The sequence below is a fragment of the Calypte anna genome, chromosome 10 (assembly GCF_003957555.1).
Source record: "Calypte anna isolate BGI_N300 chromosome 10, bCalAnn1_v1.p, whole genome shotgun sequence".
In the NCBI taxonomy this organism is placed as follows: Eukaryota; Metazoa; Chordata; class Aves; order Apodiformes; family Trochilidae; genus Calypte; species Calypte anna.
In genome coordinates, this window is record NC_044256.1 from 4702563 (window position 1) to 4719728 (window position 17166).

Consider the following 17166-nt stretch of genomic DNA (forward strand, 5'->3'; position numbering starts at 1 on the left):
ATAGCACCTGGCCATGTGAATTTTACTGGCTGTCAAATAACATTGTCTGTCCTTTTCCCCTGTTTTAGCAGTTTGAAATTAAAGACAAGTAGAATATCACTCCATGAAAGAGCTGAGTGTTAATTTAATCATCTCTTTGACTCATCTACTAGAATACTAGAAAAAGAAGAAATTCTGATTATTTTTAAATATTATCCAGAACTCAAGCTGTGATGCATGAGTGTGCAAGGGTGCTCCACTGGTTCAGATGATTTCAAACCTTCACCAGTAGCTAAACTTTATGACCATGAGGGTAAAGATGAACTTTGGCTATGACCTAGATCTTAAGTGTTTTTCATATAGCTGCAGTAATATTCCATAAAATTTAACTGGCATTTTATTTCATTCACTTTTGCAAATGAAAATAAAGCTACTGTGAGAGCAGATCTTTTGCTATGAAAATATTTTTAAAAAATATTTTTATAGCTCTGTCAGCAATAAAGGAGTCTCACAGTCTAAAGTCTTTCTCTAAACCTTTTTAATGGAAAAAACTTCATAGAAAATATCCTTTTACTTTTTTTTTAATAACATATAACTATATACATGATTAAAAACTGTAACAAAAAGCTGCAGGGACTGGAAAAAAATGTTTTGCTGGATCCATGCAGATGGTACATTTAGAAAAGGATTTCACAAATCCATGTACATCAAATGGAGCTGCAGTGACAGGGCTGAAAAGAATGGCAACTCTATATTATTTACCTGAATGTACTGGGAATAAAGCACAGACATACAAAATACACAAAAAGAATACAAAAGAGTACACGGTGTAAATGCTGTTAGCACAGGAAGTTCCTTTTTAAGTAAATAGGAGAAAAGTAAAATCTCCTTTTTCACAATCTATATTGCAGTTTAAAAGATAACTAGTCTCTTATTTGCTGTATTTTGTTTTTTTCTTCATTCTGACATACTCTACAGAAGTATCTGGCATTTGCATTTAACGACTCAGGAATATTTTGATTCATCTCTATGTCTGTGAATGTACTGTCATTTCTGTCTACCATCATGTATACATAATTGCTTTAAAAACATAAATGGTTTGACTTGTGTCAGAAATAGAAAATATTGAGGGCTACCACACTACAAAGTGCTGGATACTCTTGTCCTGATCCAGCAGTATTTTTAAAGGACACACACAACTTCAAATCTATGAGTGATTCCTCAGAGAGCAAAGGAAGCTAAGGACGTGCAGAAATGATTTGTTGATGGAGTCTGGAGTTTTCAACAGTTTGTAGTACAGACTCTGCAGCTAGGAAAACTGTTACACCTGAGGCCATAATTCTGTCCTTACACCACACATACTGTAACTACACAGTGTAGATGATTTACTCTACTTTAAAAGTTTCTTTATTCTAAGTTAAAACATAAAATGAAACCTCTTTAAAAAACAAAACAAAACAGGTCTGGGGAACTGATGAGCTCTGCAGCTGGAAAGAAGAAAGAGATGGTGTTTAATTTGTTAGTTACAAGTTGGAAGAGATTCTCTAAGCAGCAGGTAATAATGTGACAAGCTTTAAACGCCACACTTCTAAAAGAACTTGCTCATATTTTTGTCCTAGGCCAAACAAAGAACAGACATAATGGAAAAATCAGTACCAGCCAGTAAGCTGACCTGAGGCTCCCAAGCGTGGTGAGGATGGAAAGCCATCATTTAGTAAGAAAATTATGTCAAGCTCACTTCTTGTCAGGTGAGATTTTGCTGGCTTCTTCCTGCTGTAATGAATACTTAGTAATTTCATATGTAATCACAGGCAGTTTTAATAGCAGAGAAATAAGTGGAGTCTGTGTGTGTGTATATATGTCTAAAAAAGGTTGAAAACAACAACAGTAGCAAGAACAACTAAATTAGACAAGCAGTGCAGGCTGAAATATTCTGTGAAGCCCTGGGATCTGTTCTTGTTCTCAACACCCTCCCACCCTGTCTGGCCATGTTCTTTTGGCAGGTAGGTAAAACCTTTTAAGTTCCTGTAAGTGAGGAAGGATTTTTGCTTATAGCAAGACATACAGTAATTATGAAAATAAGCTTTGAAAACCAAATTGCTGTGTGTCATGAAAGCCAAATCTCACTGATAAGTATTTGGATTTCATTGTCCATGTAACAGCTTGATTCCCTCCCCAGTTTAACCTCCCTGTGTCAGCATGCTAATTGGAAAGTTGCCAACATATGAGGTTTTGGCTCATTACCATTCAGAGTCTTTTTTTAGAATGTACACTTGTTGTTGTTGTTCACTGCTAGCATTTTGGGTAAGATCTGGCTTGTAAAGCTCTGATTGAAACTAAACTGCCAGTACAAAGCAGGTCTGTTTGAGAAGGCAACCTGAAAGCAGTAAGACTTATTTTGTTTATTTAAAGAAAAGAGAAATGTTTGTGCATGCATTCGCATTTAACAGTTTTATAGCTAGAACTGTTTATTAAATTATGCCCAATAGCAATTTTATCTCTTACTGTGATTTGTTTTATAAAGATATAATGATTCTCAGGACAGTTTTATGAAAACATGCAGAGTTGGTTTGCATTACGTACGTAGTTATGTGCCCAGTATATATGTTGCAACTTAATTTCTTAAATACATATTGTGTAACACTTTTTATTCCTGAGTGCTGGTCTCCATAAGGAACAGGGAAGGTGGCAACATGTGCTCTTCTGCACAACGTGGTCCTTTGTCATTTTAGGAGTTCTTCTGAGGGATCTTAATTGTCACAGTTTTAACTTCAGAATATTCTCTCAATCCACATTCACCCCTAAAAAATAAAATGCAGCATCAGCTTACAGCAGACATTGTCTTTATCAAGCACAAAATTGCAGAGTAATTAACTAATAAATTTAAGAAAAAACCTAAAATTATTGGCAGAGTTTTCTGCTGTTATGATTTTGTTGTAGTCAGCTCCAGCCTGAGTCATCTCTTAGGCAACTCTGCTGAGGTTTGGAGTGGATATTGCATGGCTTCTTGGGAGTTAGGCCTCTCTGTTCTGAAGTGTAGGTATTTGCATTTTGCTGTGCATATCTTGAGTGTGTTCTAATCCAAGTTATTAATTAACTCCTACTGTGTTTTCCAGATGCTGTGTATGTAAAGCAAACAGTATCTCCACCTCAAAACAGGTACAGTCTCACTCTGGAAGTAGATTCCCTCTACTGCATGAACTCATATGAGGATTTTTTTGCACAAGCTCTTACAGACATTTGTTTGTTGGTTAAATTCTTATCCCACCCCTCAAACACACACAATGCCAGTCTCTTATTAAAAAAAAATGCTGACATGCATATCACATTAGCACGTTTCCTATTTGACATTGCCTTCCCTCTGCTTTCAGAATGGAGCAAGTGGCTCATGTTCAAAGCAATGAAACCCTTGTGTCTGTCCCCAGCACTGCATAGCTTACTTTGTATTTAACTCTAAACTGTACATTTTATAAAAAAATATCACACTGGGGCAGGAACTCCTGTAACCCTCCTTGGAAAGTTAGTTCATTTGAGCAGAAATAGCAGTTTTTACCAGCCCACTTCACTCCACCTGCATTTTTTCAAAACTTTCTTATGTGCCTGTTGGTTTAGGAAGTCTTGCACATGATGTAGAGCTTAATAGGGAACTCATACTGGTGATTCAGTGGGCATTTTAAGATTTGCCAGAGTCTAATTACAATGTAAGTAATACTTTAGTAAAGACTTTTTGAGATGTGGAAAGCTCGCAGTGAATTGGGCTATCCCACCCCCAGATACCAGTAGGAAGTGGTAGATTGTATCCAAAGTATGACCAAAAACTTCAGCTGCTGATCAGACTTAGCTGAGCCACACAACTCTTATGGTTTTAGTGGAAGCTGTCACTGGGAGATGCGGGAGCCCAGTAACTAATGCCAGGAAGTCTCTGTGTGAAAGTTTCTGCTTGATTCAGGGGGGCTGTGGCTTGGCTCCAGACACCTGTTGGACACATTTTTGCAAGTCAATAGATAACCTCGCCAACAGAGTATCCAATGTCTTGATACATGTTCCAACTGCCAATTTATTTCTTATCTCAGTCTGGCAAAGAAGATTAGATCAGTTTCTTGTCTGTTTCTTCAGCTCAAAGCTTCAGGGCCTTACATGTTTTTTTCCTGGTGAAAGTTTGGAAGTGGACAACAGTGGTAAATTCTAGGTCAAGTATTTTTCCAAAGTTCAAAAGTTGCTCTTGCTGAAGGGGAAGATGGGTTATTCTGGGCATTCAGAGCAGAAGACTCAGTGTGTGTTCAATTACAGGGCTTACTTGTTCCCACAGCCCAATGCAGGGAAGTAGGGAGCAGTAACACCCTGTTCTATGGACACTTTGGGGCATCTTGGATTGCAGCTTGGGATCAGGGTGAGACACAGGTTGTGTCTGTGAAAAGGAAGGAGCCCATGGGTGAGTGTGTTAGGCTGTCCCTTGGTTGTGTAATTATCAAGGGGAACAAACTGCTCTTCAAGAAGTATTGCACACTCTTGCATACTCTAAGTCCAAGAGCAAATAGATAAGGAAAAGAATTATAACTCCAAGCTGTTCTCCTGGTTGCACTTCTTGGGAATGCTACTATGGACTGCTGTATCTCAGAGCTATCCAGACAGTAACAATTCCTGTGATGTTAAAGGATAGTTCTGAACTAGAATGGCACCTCCTTCCCTTGAAGACATTTGGACAGAAACCTGAATTTTGGGGGACTCTATTTAATATAAAACAGCCACATGTGGTAATCTGGGATGAGTCGCATGATTTTTAGTTATAGGAGTTAAATTTTACACCACTCCAGTAGTGAAAAGAAGCTTTGATGAAGTGGAAATGTAAAAATATCCCTCTTTATAATACCATGCTAGCACAGAGAGCACAGTTAGGATCTGGCTGTAACATTAGCAATGATACACACATGCATGGGCACTTTATTTTTTGTGTTTATGTGTTCTTTACTTGCCTTACTCAAATTACTAATGCTGTAAAATGTATCCCTTAAAAATAGTGATTTAAGAAATTGTGACATTTTAATAAAAAGTATGCAGATATTAATACAAGGTGAGTTAGAAGGTGATATCTGATCAAAGAGGTTCTGAAAGGAGTAGAATGATTATTTGTAAGTAGGTTTTCAGGCATCTTTGTGAGAGATTATTGCCATTCCAAACATTTATTTTTTTATGATTAAAATTTTCAAAGCTGTAGATGGGAATCAAGTGTGCAACTACTATGTTCTTTCCATGGGAGCTGGGGTGCTGCCTGGTTCCCCCTCCTTTCAAAACCTCTATGATATCAATATGTGAATATTTTGCTTGCACAATTAACCTCCCTGAAGTCAAAGGGGTCACTCCTGGGTGTCAAGTTACTCATGTGCTCTATCAAGTTTAGTAGTTTTAGAATATTTTCACAATGATAAGAGTTAGATGAGCTGACATATTTATGCCAGTGTGAGATCACCTCATAACTCATGAATGTGGAGAATAGTATGAATGTGTTATTCAAAGTACTCCCTAATGAGGAAAAATATTTCAGACTATATAGAGCTTATTTTATAGATCAAGTTGTATACTTCCACATATTTAAAGTTTTAAAGAGTTTGACCTTACTTTAGTTTTACTGCTGAGTTTCCCATTAGCCATAAGCTTTTTTGAGAGCTTAGGTGAGACATATCTGGTACACATGCCTCCTGCACAGAAATTAATTGAATCCTTTGTATGAGTAACCAATCTGGGGCTGATGCAATTGCTAAACTTCATTGTGATTGTAATGAGAATTAAAACTGGGGAGACTTTAAATTAGGTACATGGGACAGTATTTGAGCATGCAGCTCCATTTCAAAACATTTGGCACTTAGTTCTAAATGGAGTAAAAGACAGAAAGCTTTGTAATGGAAGGTGATTTTCCTTCTTTAGGCCTGATTTCATTTAACACTGTTTATAAATCTGGAAGAGACAGATAACATTCTAATAAAATTCAGATGCACCTATATTAATAAATGCAGGAAAAAATAAAGAAAGGAAAAAATAGTAAGAGAGGCAAAATATTCAGCAAGGCAACGGAAAGAAATACACCAACATAGCAGTACCAAAAAAAAAAAAAAATTCCTGCAAAAGTGCTGGTTAATATGGCTAAGAAAAACTCTCAGGAAACCCAGGCTACAAGTTCAGAAAAATATTTATAAATTTTCGTTTCAATTCAGAATGAGAAGGGAGTTCCAGTAACTTAATCAGCTATGTCAAAACAGGGAAGACAAAAAAAAAAAAAAGAAAAAAAAAAAGAGGAGAAGAAGATGGTCTTACCACATGAATCAATTGCATTTAGAACTGGCTATGAATATCATATTATGTCCCGATCCTTAGATGGGAATACTGGGAATATTTTCTGATCTTAATTAGCATGGAAGGATTCACTAATATTTATTAAGCTGTAGAGCTGAAAACAGTTTAGAAGACAACAGTGTAATACTTACATCTCTCTCCCATTGCCAGACATTTTGAATCCTCCAAAAGGACTCTGGGCATTTAAGGCATTGTAGCAATTTATCCTGTAACAGGAAAAAGCATTAAGTCCAACTGCACTGTCAGACTTCTGGGACAACTCTTGGAGAGGGCGAAACTTGTGGAGCTAAGGACAGTGTACATCTTTATACTAACAAATTTGCCTCATGTTGAAAAGAAATGAAGGATTTATGTGACAAAAACAATATTCTGATCCTTCCTCATAAGGAGCGTGGAATTTTGCCTGTGGGAACAGCACCAAACACTTGGATGCAGCTTCAGTAATGAATTGTTCATCTGCTGAGAAACCTCAGTGCCACTTTATAGCACAGAGCTATTAGATCTGGATTTGTCCTTTGTCTCCCTGACTTCTTGTGGATCTTTAGTTGAGCCAGGCTGATGTACCCATTTGCAAGCCATTGGACTCCAGAAGTGGCATTACCTGTTCTAAGGACTAGAGAGGTGTCTCCTCAGTTCCTTAGTGCTGTAGAAAGTACATGATTGTTCCTTTAGCAGAAACCTCGTGGGATCCCTGGGCTCCCCAGAAGGGATCATTTTGTGCTCTGTTTTCAGTAACACTGTGCTAGTGGGAAGCAAGGCACTTGGATTTTCAACAGCATTCACACACAGTGAGCAGTAACAGTCACAACACTTCCCTACAGTTGTTCTGTATTTTGGTTAGGATTCACCAATGGGATGGTCTAGATAAACATTTTTCAGACACAGGGTGCAAACCCACAGTGCCATAATGATAGTGAATCAAACTCCTTATCTCCAAGAGTAGGAGTGTGATAACTTCTGCCTTACCAAACTGTCCCAGCCTGCATTGCTGAAGAGACTGTCAGGGCCTTGTTTATGTCATTTGTAAAGACAGCAGCTACCAGCCCAAAATCAGAATTGTTGGCTCTCTCTATGACTTCATCCATGGTTTTAAATCTCAGTATTTCTTGAACAGGCCCAAAAATCTGCAACAGAGATTAATTATTAATTAAAAAACCAGCCCACTCAGAGGCATTTTTCTCCTGATTTATTCTGCTTTTTAAATTGTTCTCTCTCTCTGACTGTACTCTTTACTAATTCCCACGGCAACATTTAACAGTGATAACAGTTGTCTGTAAAACTGCATGAATTTCCCAAAAGCAGTTGCTTGGTGGAACTCATCCATTCTTCCCTTCTGTCTACGTTGAGGTCAAAACTTTACAGGCAGTGACAAAAATTGAGCTTCTTTACCCAACTGATGTAATCAATTGCTTTGTGCATAAATTCTGAAAAGATATTTTCCTTTTCTTTAGCTTATTGTTTGTTTTTGTTAAATACAGTGCTAATTTTTACTCCAAAGCTTTTTTCTCAGGAAGAAAACAAAAAGAAAAAAAAAATGTTTAGGACATTCTAAAATAAGATTGCAGGTGTGTGTGAATACCTCCTCCTTGGCAATCCTCATGTCATCCGTTACATTGGAGAACACCGTGGGCTCAATGAAGAAGCCTTTTCTCCCCAGCCCTTTTCCCCCACATTCAAGTTTTGCTCCTTCAGTAATGCCACTCTGAATCAGTTCCAAGATCTTGTTGTATTGTTTTTTGTCGATCTGAAACAGAGAAGAAGCTGTTTGACTTCCAGACTGAGCATTTGACAATGAAGTCAGAATTGTTTTTTCAGGCAATCCCTGTCCCAGTGAGCACCCTTCCTGCCTACAGTCAATGTTTCTTGGAGCTGAAGATGCCAAAGATCTCCATGCAGCTGCTGGCTGTAGTCTGGGGCTCAGTCCCCTTATGTTTGAGACTCAGCCCACATTCTTTCTAAGAAATCTGGTTTATAAACACAAAGCAAGCAAATCATTATTTTTTTATTGCAGGTTAACTTCCTGAAAATGGTGTAAGACCAGCTGGTTATAAGTGGCAAAAACATTTTCTAATGATGTATTTCTAGTTCTGCCCATCTTTTGCTTAGAATTCCTGCCTCTCTAGTGTTCTACAAGCCCAGTTAATGGTTATATATGGATAGTTCTTGATAAGTAAGTGCCCACAGAGTATTTGGTGAGCTTCTCAGAGTTTACAGTTGTATCCTGGGGAATGAAGATCAGAATCTTGCTGTGAAAGCTGAGAGGCATACTGACTTACTGACATTGAAGATGAGAGTTTATTTAACAAGAAACACATCTGAACTGTGACTGGGTATGCACTGACTGACCTCTGTCCTAGCATTTTAAACACTTCCAGGCACCTTCTAGGCTGTAGAGCCAAAGTACTTTACCTGTGGGCCTTGTTCTGTAGTTGGGTCAAAAGGACTCCCCACAACTCTCCTCTTAGCACGTTCTACACTTCTTCTGACAAATTCTTCATAAATTGATTCTTCCACATAAATCCGTGAGCCTGCAGTGCAGCACTGACCTTGATTGAAGAAGACCCCTTGATGAGCTTGTTCCACAGCATAGTCCACTAAAAAAAAAACCAAGACAGCATATGTTGCTCTGCAATACAATAGACTCATCTGCTGCTGCATCACTGTTGTGTCTATTAAATTGTGCCACTTTCCAGAAACTTCAAAGCAGAAGTAGGATTTGGTTAAAACAACAACAAACAGCTGTGGCCAAACCAAAATATACCAAGGTTGTGTCATGTCATAAGTGAAGGTGATTTATTTTGTGTCATAATCCCGGTGAAAATTCAGAGTTTTTAAACCTACCTAACGTTGACTTTTTTCCCCCATTTATTCCATCCTGGAGACAGCAATACTGGAGGGATATAAGGAGCATTACAACTGTTTCAGAATTGGTAAATTGCAAAGGACTAATTGGGACTTCAGGCATGGTCTGGGTAAAGAAGGGTCTGCAGGTAACACATTTCACATGCCATCTTGTGACACAAGCCACAAAATATTGTTTAATATCCCACTTCAAAAATTAAATTGCCAGTGCTTTAGCACAGGAGTAGGATATGCAATAATGACTTCACCAGTGTCACTGGCAATTACATATCAGCAACCTGTAATTTAATAACTAAAACTCTGAAGAGACCCTAGTAAGAGGATTTTGTAGTGTGCCCCATCTCATAGAAGTCTGTATGGCTGGGGTCAGGAGAGGAGGGGTAAATTTGTGATTCCAGGTTTGCACTTGGTTTAAGACTGCATGTGTGAGAATTGGAAAAAAAAATATAATAGGGTGTTCCAAGGACCATGTTCAGGTTTTCCCTGGCAGCTCCATGAAAACCAAAAACCTTTAGTGGACATAACTGATTATCTTATGTTTCTTACTGTTAATACAGGTTTTTCACTGTAAGCTCAAACCACTCACGCTGGTGTTTTTGTGCACTAAACTTTCAAGAGCTTTCTCATAATTTCTGCTGAATTCTTGGCACACTGTGTTCCTCAAACACTACAAACAGCTCCTTTGGATGGGTGAGCAAATTGTCTACTGTTTGTATATAATCAGGGCTTCAAAGCCTGAATCTCAGGTCAGGTTCTGGTGGTTGTGACTATTATGGGCAGACCAGAGAGCTTTGGTTTGGTACACTGTGGAACAGACACTCCTGAAGAAGGCTGTGCTGCCCTCTGTACCTGGTTATTCCCCTCCTGCCATCCTCAACCTTATTGGGCAGATACAGCAAGTACCATATAAGCTCCAGTTCTCTTGCAGCTAGAAGCAGAGGTTTTGCCCCCGTGGAAGGGCCCCAGCAGATATTGTTCTACCAGAAGTGTTCAGGTGACCCAGGATGAGTCAGTAGATAGAGACATTTGAGATGTGGTGGTTTCTGGTGGGAGATGAAGATGAGTTACTGGGGTAGAAGGCTGTAACATCTGCATTTGGCTTCAGCTGACAGGAGTCTCTTCAGCTTGCCAGGAGGATTGTGGCTGTAATTGCCTCCCCGACTCAGTAAAACATTTCTATGTAGAGAAGCTGCTGAAAGTTCCCAAGCTTTCCCCAGTCTTTCAGACACTGGTAAGTTTTTAAAACCAATACAGGATTGTAACCAAATCTTGTAGTTTGTGCTATTAAAAATCAGTCTTCTATTCCCCTTCACCTTTTAAATTAAAAGACCAAATCCTTGTATGTCTGTTTGGGTTACCAAGTTCTCAGAATATGCATTGAGAGTACAGTGTGCCTGCACCAAGCCTGAAACAATAGCTCCAAGAAAGGTGTGAACTGTCCCATTCATCTTAATGGAGTGTTAACTTCAAAACCTCCTGCTGACAATTTAGATATCACCGTTTTTTAACTATTTCACTGCTGATCATTTAAGCATCAACTTCTAATTTGTGTTTTTATCCTACTCTAAATGGCTTTCCTGTACCTTCTCAGGTGCCAAAAATCTCAGCTGCACAACATCCAGCTGCCAAAATCTTCAGCTCCCCGCTGACAGTGGCAAGGAAGATATTTCAATACACAATTCTTCAATTGTGCAGGTTCAAAAATTTGAATAATCTCAATTTAAAGCTACTATTAAAACATCTTAACAAATAAATACTGAACTGATTAGATTAGAAACCTGAGTGTAAATTAAAGCTCTCCCTTTTTTCTAATTAATGTGAAACAAAAAGCCCACAGATTTTTCTGATTTTCACAGATTTTTTCTGATTTAAAGCACTAAATCAGAGTTCAGGATGTATGGGACCATGACTCTGAATAACACCATTTTTATATGCCTGGTTGTAAGGTTTTTTTGCTTTCTTCTGTACAATTTTGTGGATTCAAATGTTGGCTTGTTATTAAAAAAAATCACCTTAAGCTGCTTCTGTGAGATTAAAAAGTACAATTAGATTCAGTTATATTCACTTTGTATGAGAGATGTGCCCTAAAATAAACAAAGACCCCACATAAACATGTTTTTAAGAAAAATATGGAAGTGCTGACTTACAATCAGCATCTGCAAAAATAATGTTTGGGCTTTTCCCACCCAGCTCCAGTGTAACTCTCTTCAAATTACTTCTTCCAGCTGCTTCTTGGATCAGCTTCCCAACCTGAAAGGAAATGGGGACACGTTTTACAGGGAATGTATTTGTACACTTTAACAATTCATGTTGGCTGTCACTGGAACAGAGCTTTACAGAAACCACCAGGTTCTTCAGTCCAAACAGCACTGGACAATTTACCAGTTTTTTTCCTGCAAATTGAGAGGGGATAAGGCACAGCACAAAGTGTTTGTACCCTTCATCCCTGTATCTATGCTAAAATGGCTCAGGCCTTTCCTACAGGGTGCTCTAGGAGGGCAGAACTAAGAATCTAAACTTGCTGTAACTGGAATTAGTTCCATCCAAACTATTGAGAGTTTTAGTGACAACACTTTGCATGGAAAAAATTAGATTTAATATCTGAGTATGTATTAAGCTTCTTACTATTCACTAGTAATAACTGGTATCGTACTTCATACAGCCCAGGTGTTAGTGACCCCAGATGACCACTGCTTTTAGAATTTATTTCACTCTTAATACTTCCAGCTACTACACTGCCAGCCAGCCTGTTTGTAGGAGGACATTTTTCCTCAAAATCCCATTTTCAGTGCCCAAAGGTTTAAGTAATTTGACCGTGAAGTTGACATATTTGAGAATATGTCAAATTCTGTTGAAATTATCAGACTTTTCTGCAGGATTAACAGCACATAGCAGAATACAAAGAAGAGCAAGAAGTTACAAAAGCACCATCCCAGACCTGACCCTCAGATGCACCACAGGTAATCTTAGCATGGGTTGAGGAGGTGAAAAGCACCCCCAAAATGTCTTTGTAGACTTCTGCTGGAGCAGAAAGCAGTGCTGTGGTTGGAGAAGCCACAAACTGCAGATCTTGGCAAGGAACATGAGAGTGGATTAAATGGAACAGCAATCTAACAACTACATATTGGATGTGTTTCCACATCAGGACAGTTGGAGAAGCAGCTGTGCTTCCTGGAAATTCTCCCCTCCTCAGATCAATGAATCCAAAATAGATCAGTTTTTATACTGTTGCAGTATAACAATGCACATTTTGCAGCTAAGGGGGTAATCACAGGTAAATTTAGGCCCTTCCACGGTAAAACACAGGATTAAAAGTATCTATAGAATATTGAGAAACTTAAGAATCTTGATAAATGCAATATTTTAACTGGGACATGTTTTAAGGTCACACAGAAAGTTAGATGTGAAGTGAGACAGGAGTGAGTCCAGAGCTGGACTTTTTTTTCTCCTCATAGTATATATGCAGCTCTTTAGCTATTTTCTGTTTCCAAGATGAGGTGAGCAAGATTCCTTGCAGCAAGGGGTTAATGGATGAGAAGCTGAACCTCTAAGTGAACTGAAGGCAGTCTGCTGGAGAAAGTTAAGTCAGCACTGGAGTAATCAGAAAGCAAATGAAACAGAAACCAGGGCCCCCACAGAAAAAACAAAGCAAAAACCCCACAGGATAATGAAGGAATTGTCAACCACTTCATGTACCTTTGTGATTAACTGTTTATCTGGTGATATCCACAGTTGAGTGTGACTGAGCTTATTTCTTTAAAAAAAAAAAAAAAGTAAAATTAGCTTCTTTTCTTTACTTCTGTATTGATGGAGTGTTGACATTATCATGGAATTCCTTGCATATCCCCTTAATTGGAGCTGATTTTATTGCAATGTTTGACTGACAGCCAGAAGTGAACATGAAAAAGAAGGACCCTTTCTGCCCTCCACCCCCACCACATACATTGAGCACATCATCTGGAAATTCCAGTCTTTCAAAACTGTGCTGAAAATGTGTGCTGGAAACCAATGAGAGTGCTGTGTTTACAGCCAGTGCCAGCCCATGCCATTCACGCCCTCACTGCCTTGAACCTCCCTCACTCAAAGAACAATAACCACCTATTTCCCCTCAAAAATTCAGAAAGACCAAAGCAGATGAAGGAAGCCCACTGTGCCCAGTCCATCATCTTTCTGCCTTCCATTCTACCACTTGAATGTCAAAACTCTTTTGTCCAGGTAATTAAAAGATTTTGAAAGGATTCTATGCAAATGAGTGACTGGCAAATATGCAAGTCCAAATATTATGTATATGGCAAATATTACAGTCCAGAGGGCCTGGAGACAGTGGTGTTAATTTGGAAAGTATGGTCCAGAGTGGTGTTAATACAGGGAGGTGGTTGTGGATTTTCCAAGTATAAACTTAACAGCTTCACTGTGTCCTTCCCATTAGAAATCAGCATAGACATCAGGATGGTTGGGCTCATGCTGCTCAGCATTTTTGTTTGCTGTGCTCCTGTTGTGCCCTGTACACTCACAGGTTGAGGAAAGTCTTAGGGAAGGCACCAGCACTGTGTTTATTTAGTGCCAAAGGCAGCCTTTTGTGAGCAAGCCTCTCTTTATGGAGAAAGACAGCATGAAAGGGATAAGTGATAGTGCTGCAATCTGTATGGTCTCTCAGTACATGCTTCCTGTGGTGTCTCTCAGCTCTATCTGTGAGCTCCCAATAGGCAGTGCAGCCTTGCAAGAGAATCCTGGAAGAGAGGACTCCCCCACAGATAATGGAGCTGTGCGATTATTCAGCAGGAATGTTGGCAGAGAAAGCCCTGACTCCCCATCCTTGTTTTGAATAGGCTTCAAGATTGATATCAGAGGTATCCCTGGATAGTTCGTGAAGTACCATAACCTTGTAAGCTCCACGGAGGGTGAGGCAGATGTAATTTGGCCCATCTCAAAGAAAACAGTTCATTATTCAGAACAGTAACAACAAAAAAAGATTAAAGTCTTATTTTGCAGCACTCCTATGCAAAAAAGCTATTTGAAGAGTAGTCCTGGAAGAACATGTTTCTGGACTGTGGCACTGAGACTGTCTCATGATATTAAACATTTGATTGTTGCCTATTTATGCCTTCTGTGTTTGGAATTTTAATGTCTCTTTCCAAGAGGAGGCTTATGCAGTCACAGCTGAAATACTTGCTACAAAGTCTCTTGCCTTTCATATTCTCCTAATTTTCTGTTTTAAGACATGTATTACTGTTTTGAAGTGGTACAGGTGGGTTTGCCTGTTACTATTAAAGCACTGGGAATGTCATGAGTCAAAAGCAAACCTCCAAGGTTTGTGATAACTTTTGTATAGCTGGTACAGGTGGGTTTGCCTCTTACTGGCAAAATTCCTGGAGAGAATCCCAAGATATAAATGGCTCATTTTTAACGTTAAATTCTGGCCCCATGGAAGTTCATGGCTAAAGTCTTGTTAACTTTTACAGGTCTGATACACTCCCTGTTTGTTTCAGTTTTAGGAGAGCAAGTCCTTTCTGTCTTTTATATGTAAAGAGGCATAGCATTTGTCCAAGAACAGCTCCCTGAATTCTACCAAAAACATTGAGGAAGGAAAAGTTTTCATTCAGGAGGTACAAGCTCTTAATGAGATCCAAAACCAGCAAGAGATCATGTGATCCAGGAGAGCTGACACAAATCATTGTTCATGCAGTAGGTAGACATTCTGTCTACATCATGCATTGTGACATTCATCTCACTTCGGAAATGAAAGGAGAATCCTGCTGAGTAAATTAGAATCAGTGGTAATACAGCTGTTAGCTACAAACATTTGTTTGGCATGAATCAATCTCGACTCTCCTGTAGTTTGCTTTGATGGTCTCTCTAGTATCTTGTTGACTAATGATGAGATCATGGTTTGTTAATCTAAGTGCATAAAGAAAACATTCTGCCAAGCAAAATGCAGACTCTTTTGCTGGGGTTTATTGCAGTTGTTTATAGACCTTTTGTTTACACAGGCATCCAAACCAATTTGTTAGATATTTATTTGGGTTACTCTACAGAACTGCATGAACACAGACCTGAATCCTATCTTTAATCTGTCTGCATTTTAATGGGTCGTAGTTTGAACAAAGTGGAAAGCAGCCACTTAGGATACATTTCTTGTTGGCCAGGGCTTCAAATGTTTTGTGTGCTATCTCCAGTTCTCATCTTGAGAGTGTTTAACAACTGGAGAGAATTGTAAGCCCAAGTAACACATTTGGTTTTGAACAGAAGTTACTAGAACTCATTAAACTTTTGCAACAAGTAAAATACAATTTATAATCCATCCAGTGCTTTAAGTGCACATATTTTAAAATGTATGACTTCTTGCTCTCTGTAATAATCTCTAATCTTAAACTGAAAACATACTGCACCCAACTGCTCCATGAATTTATGGGTATGCAGTTTGCACTCAAATGGATCACACATAGCCCAACAGCTGACCCCTGGCAAGCCAGACAGCCTGAGTTTGAATCTGCTCTTAAGCTCAGAAAATATAAATTATTTTTATTTCCATTAAATTCTCAGTAGTAATTTTTTAATAGGAGCTCAAATAGGCAGGAATACATGGAACAGCTGAGGCAGAGAGGAGCAGAGTAGAAGAGAAAGGAATGGACTGAGACCAACTGGAAAAGTGTGGGCAATAGCTGAGGTTTTTTAAAAGAAACATTCCAAGGATTCTGGTGAGTAAGAGTTTCTCCTGACAACTAGGAACCAGAAGGATCAAGGAGAAATACAGTAATATGTAATGAGATATTTAAATTCATGATGGGCTTTCAAGGCAAGGTAGGAAAGGGATAGAAGCAAGTGCTGACATGGTCAGATTGGCTGGAAGAAAGATTGGTTTTGGCAGTTTAAGTTTCATCTGATTGTGGAAGAAGAAAAAAAAAAAAGTGTCAGTGAAGCCTGAGAGGAGATTGCTGTCATTAAGGAGGATCATGGATTAGCCCTGGTTCACTAAAAACAACACAGTAAAAATAAACAATTTTGTTAAAATGCCCACACCAAACAAGGTGCTGAAGATACAAACCAAAGCAAGCAGAGAAGCTAAGGAAGCTGCTGGAATCTAGGGTGGCACAATATTTTTAGGCTTGCTTTCATATTTGGTGTGGTTTTCTTTCAGTGTGACAGTTGGGTGTCTGCAGAGCCATCCTAATGAGCTGCAGAGGGAGAAGTTTTGGGAGCCATGTAGTAGGGCACTGGGAGAGGACGTGATCCATGGGAGGGTGTTTCACTAAGGGATGAAAGAGTTGGCAGGCTGCTCTTTCAGTGTCCGTGAGCTAACCCATAAAAGGAGAGATAAGAAGAAAAGAGGAAGAGAAGTGGAATCAAAGAGTGAGGGTGCCACAGAAGAAGAGCTCTATATGATTTTTCACATATTATTGGGAGAGGGAGTGTGTGAAAAATAAGTAGCAATACTTAAAATAATTTTCAAAGAACTACACAATCTAAGAAACAGAAAAGAAGTGCAAACTGGATCAGTGTAATAAATGAGAAATCAGTATAATAAATGAGAAGTCATTTATGTGTTTTCCTTACATAGGCGTGGAATTGAGGCCTCACAATGGTGAGGAGTTTCAAGAGGTTACTGGACTAATATTGCTATTAAATACAATTGTCCACATGCACCTTTGGGCTCAGGAAGTCATTAAATTGTTGATTGCCAGAAGCTGTGAAGGCTACAGCACGGAAAGGATCACTCTACACGTGCTCTCTTCTTCTGTAAGCATCTGTTACTGGTCATGTTGCAAGATAAGGTGCTAGGCTGGATGGATCTTTGGTGTGGCTGTGTCAGTGTTTCTTGAGCTAAGGTCATGAACTTGGCCTTTGGGCTGATATTTCAATGCAATACATTCTACACATTTTGGAAAACATTAGCATTAAGTTTTCTGTAAGAAGAGCAGCCTATTTTCTGCCTTGGAATAAAACCCAAAAAACAACAGACTTCACAGGAAATAGATG

The 17166-nt window shown here is 38.9% G+C and overlaps 1 protein-coding gene across 1 annotated transcript in view; it reads right to left on the reverse strand.

Moving 5' to 3' along the window:
* Positions 1–605: 605 nt before the first annotated feature.
* ALDH1A2 (aldehyde dehydrogenase 1 family member A2) overlaps positions 606–17166 on the reverse strand; it is a 52746-nt gene continuing 36185 nt past the window's right edge. Inside the window, exons 8-13 of the mRNA XM_008493890.2 lie at positions 11337–11439; positions 8737–8921; positions 7907–8071; positions 7294–7451; positions 6459–6533; positions 606–2780 (exon numbers count right to left, since the gene is read on the reverse strand). Coding sequence (XP_008492112.1) covers positions 2708–2780; positions 6459–6533; positions 7294–7451; positions 7907–8071; positions 8737–8921; positions 11337–11439 — 759 coding nt within the window. The 3' untranslated portion in view covers positions 606–2707. The remainder of the gene's footprint in view (positions 2781–6458; positions 6534–7293; positions 7452–7906; positions 8072–8736; positions 8922–11336; positions 11440–17166) is intronic.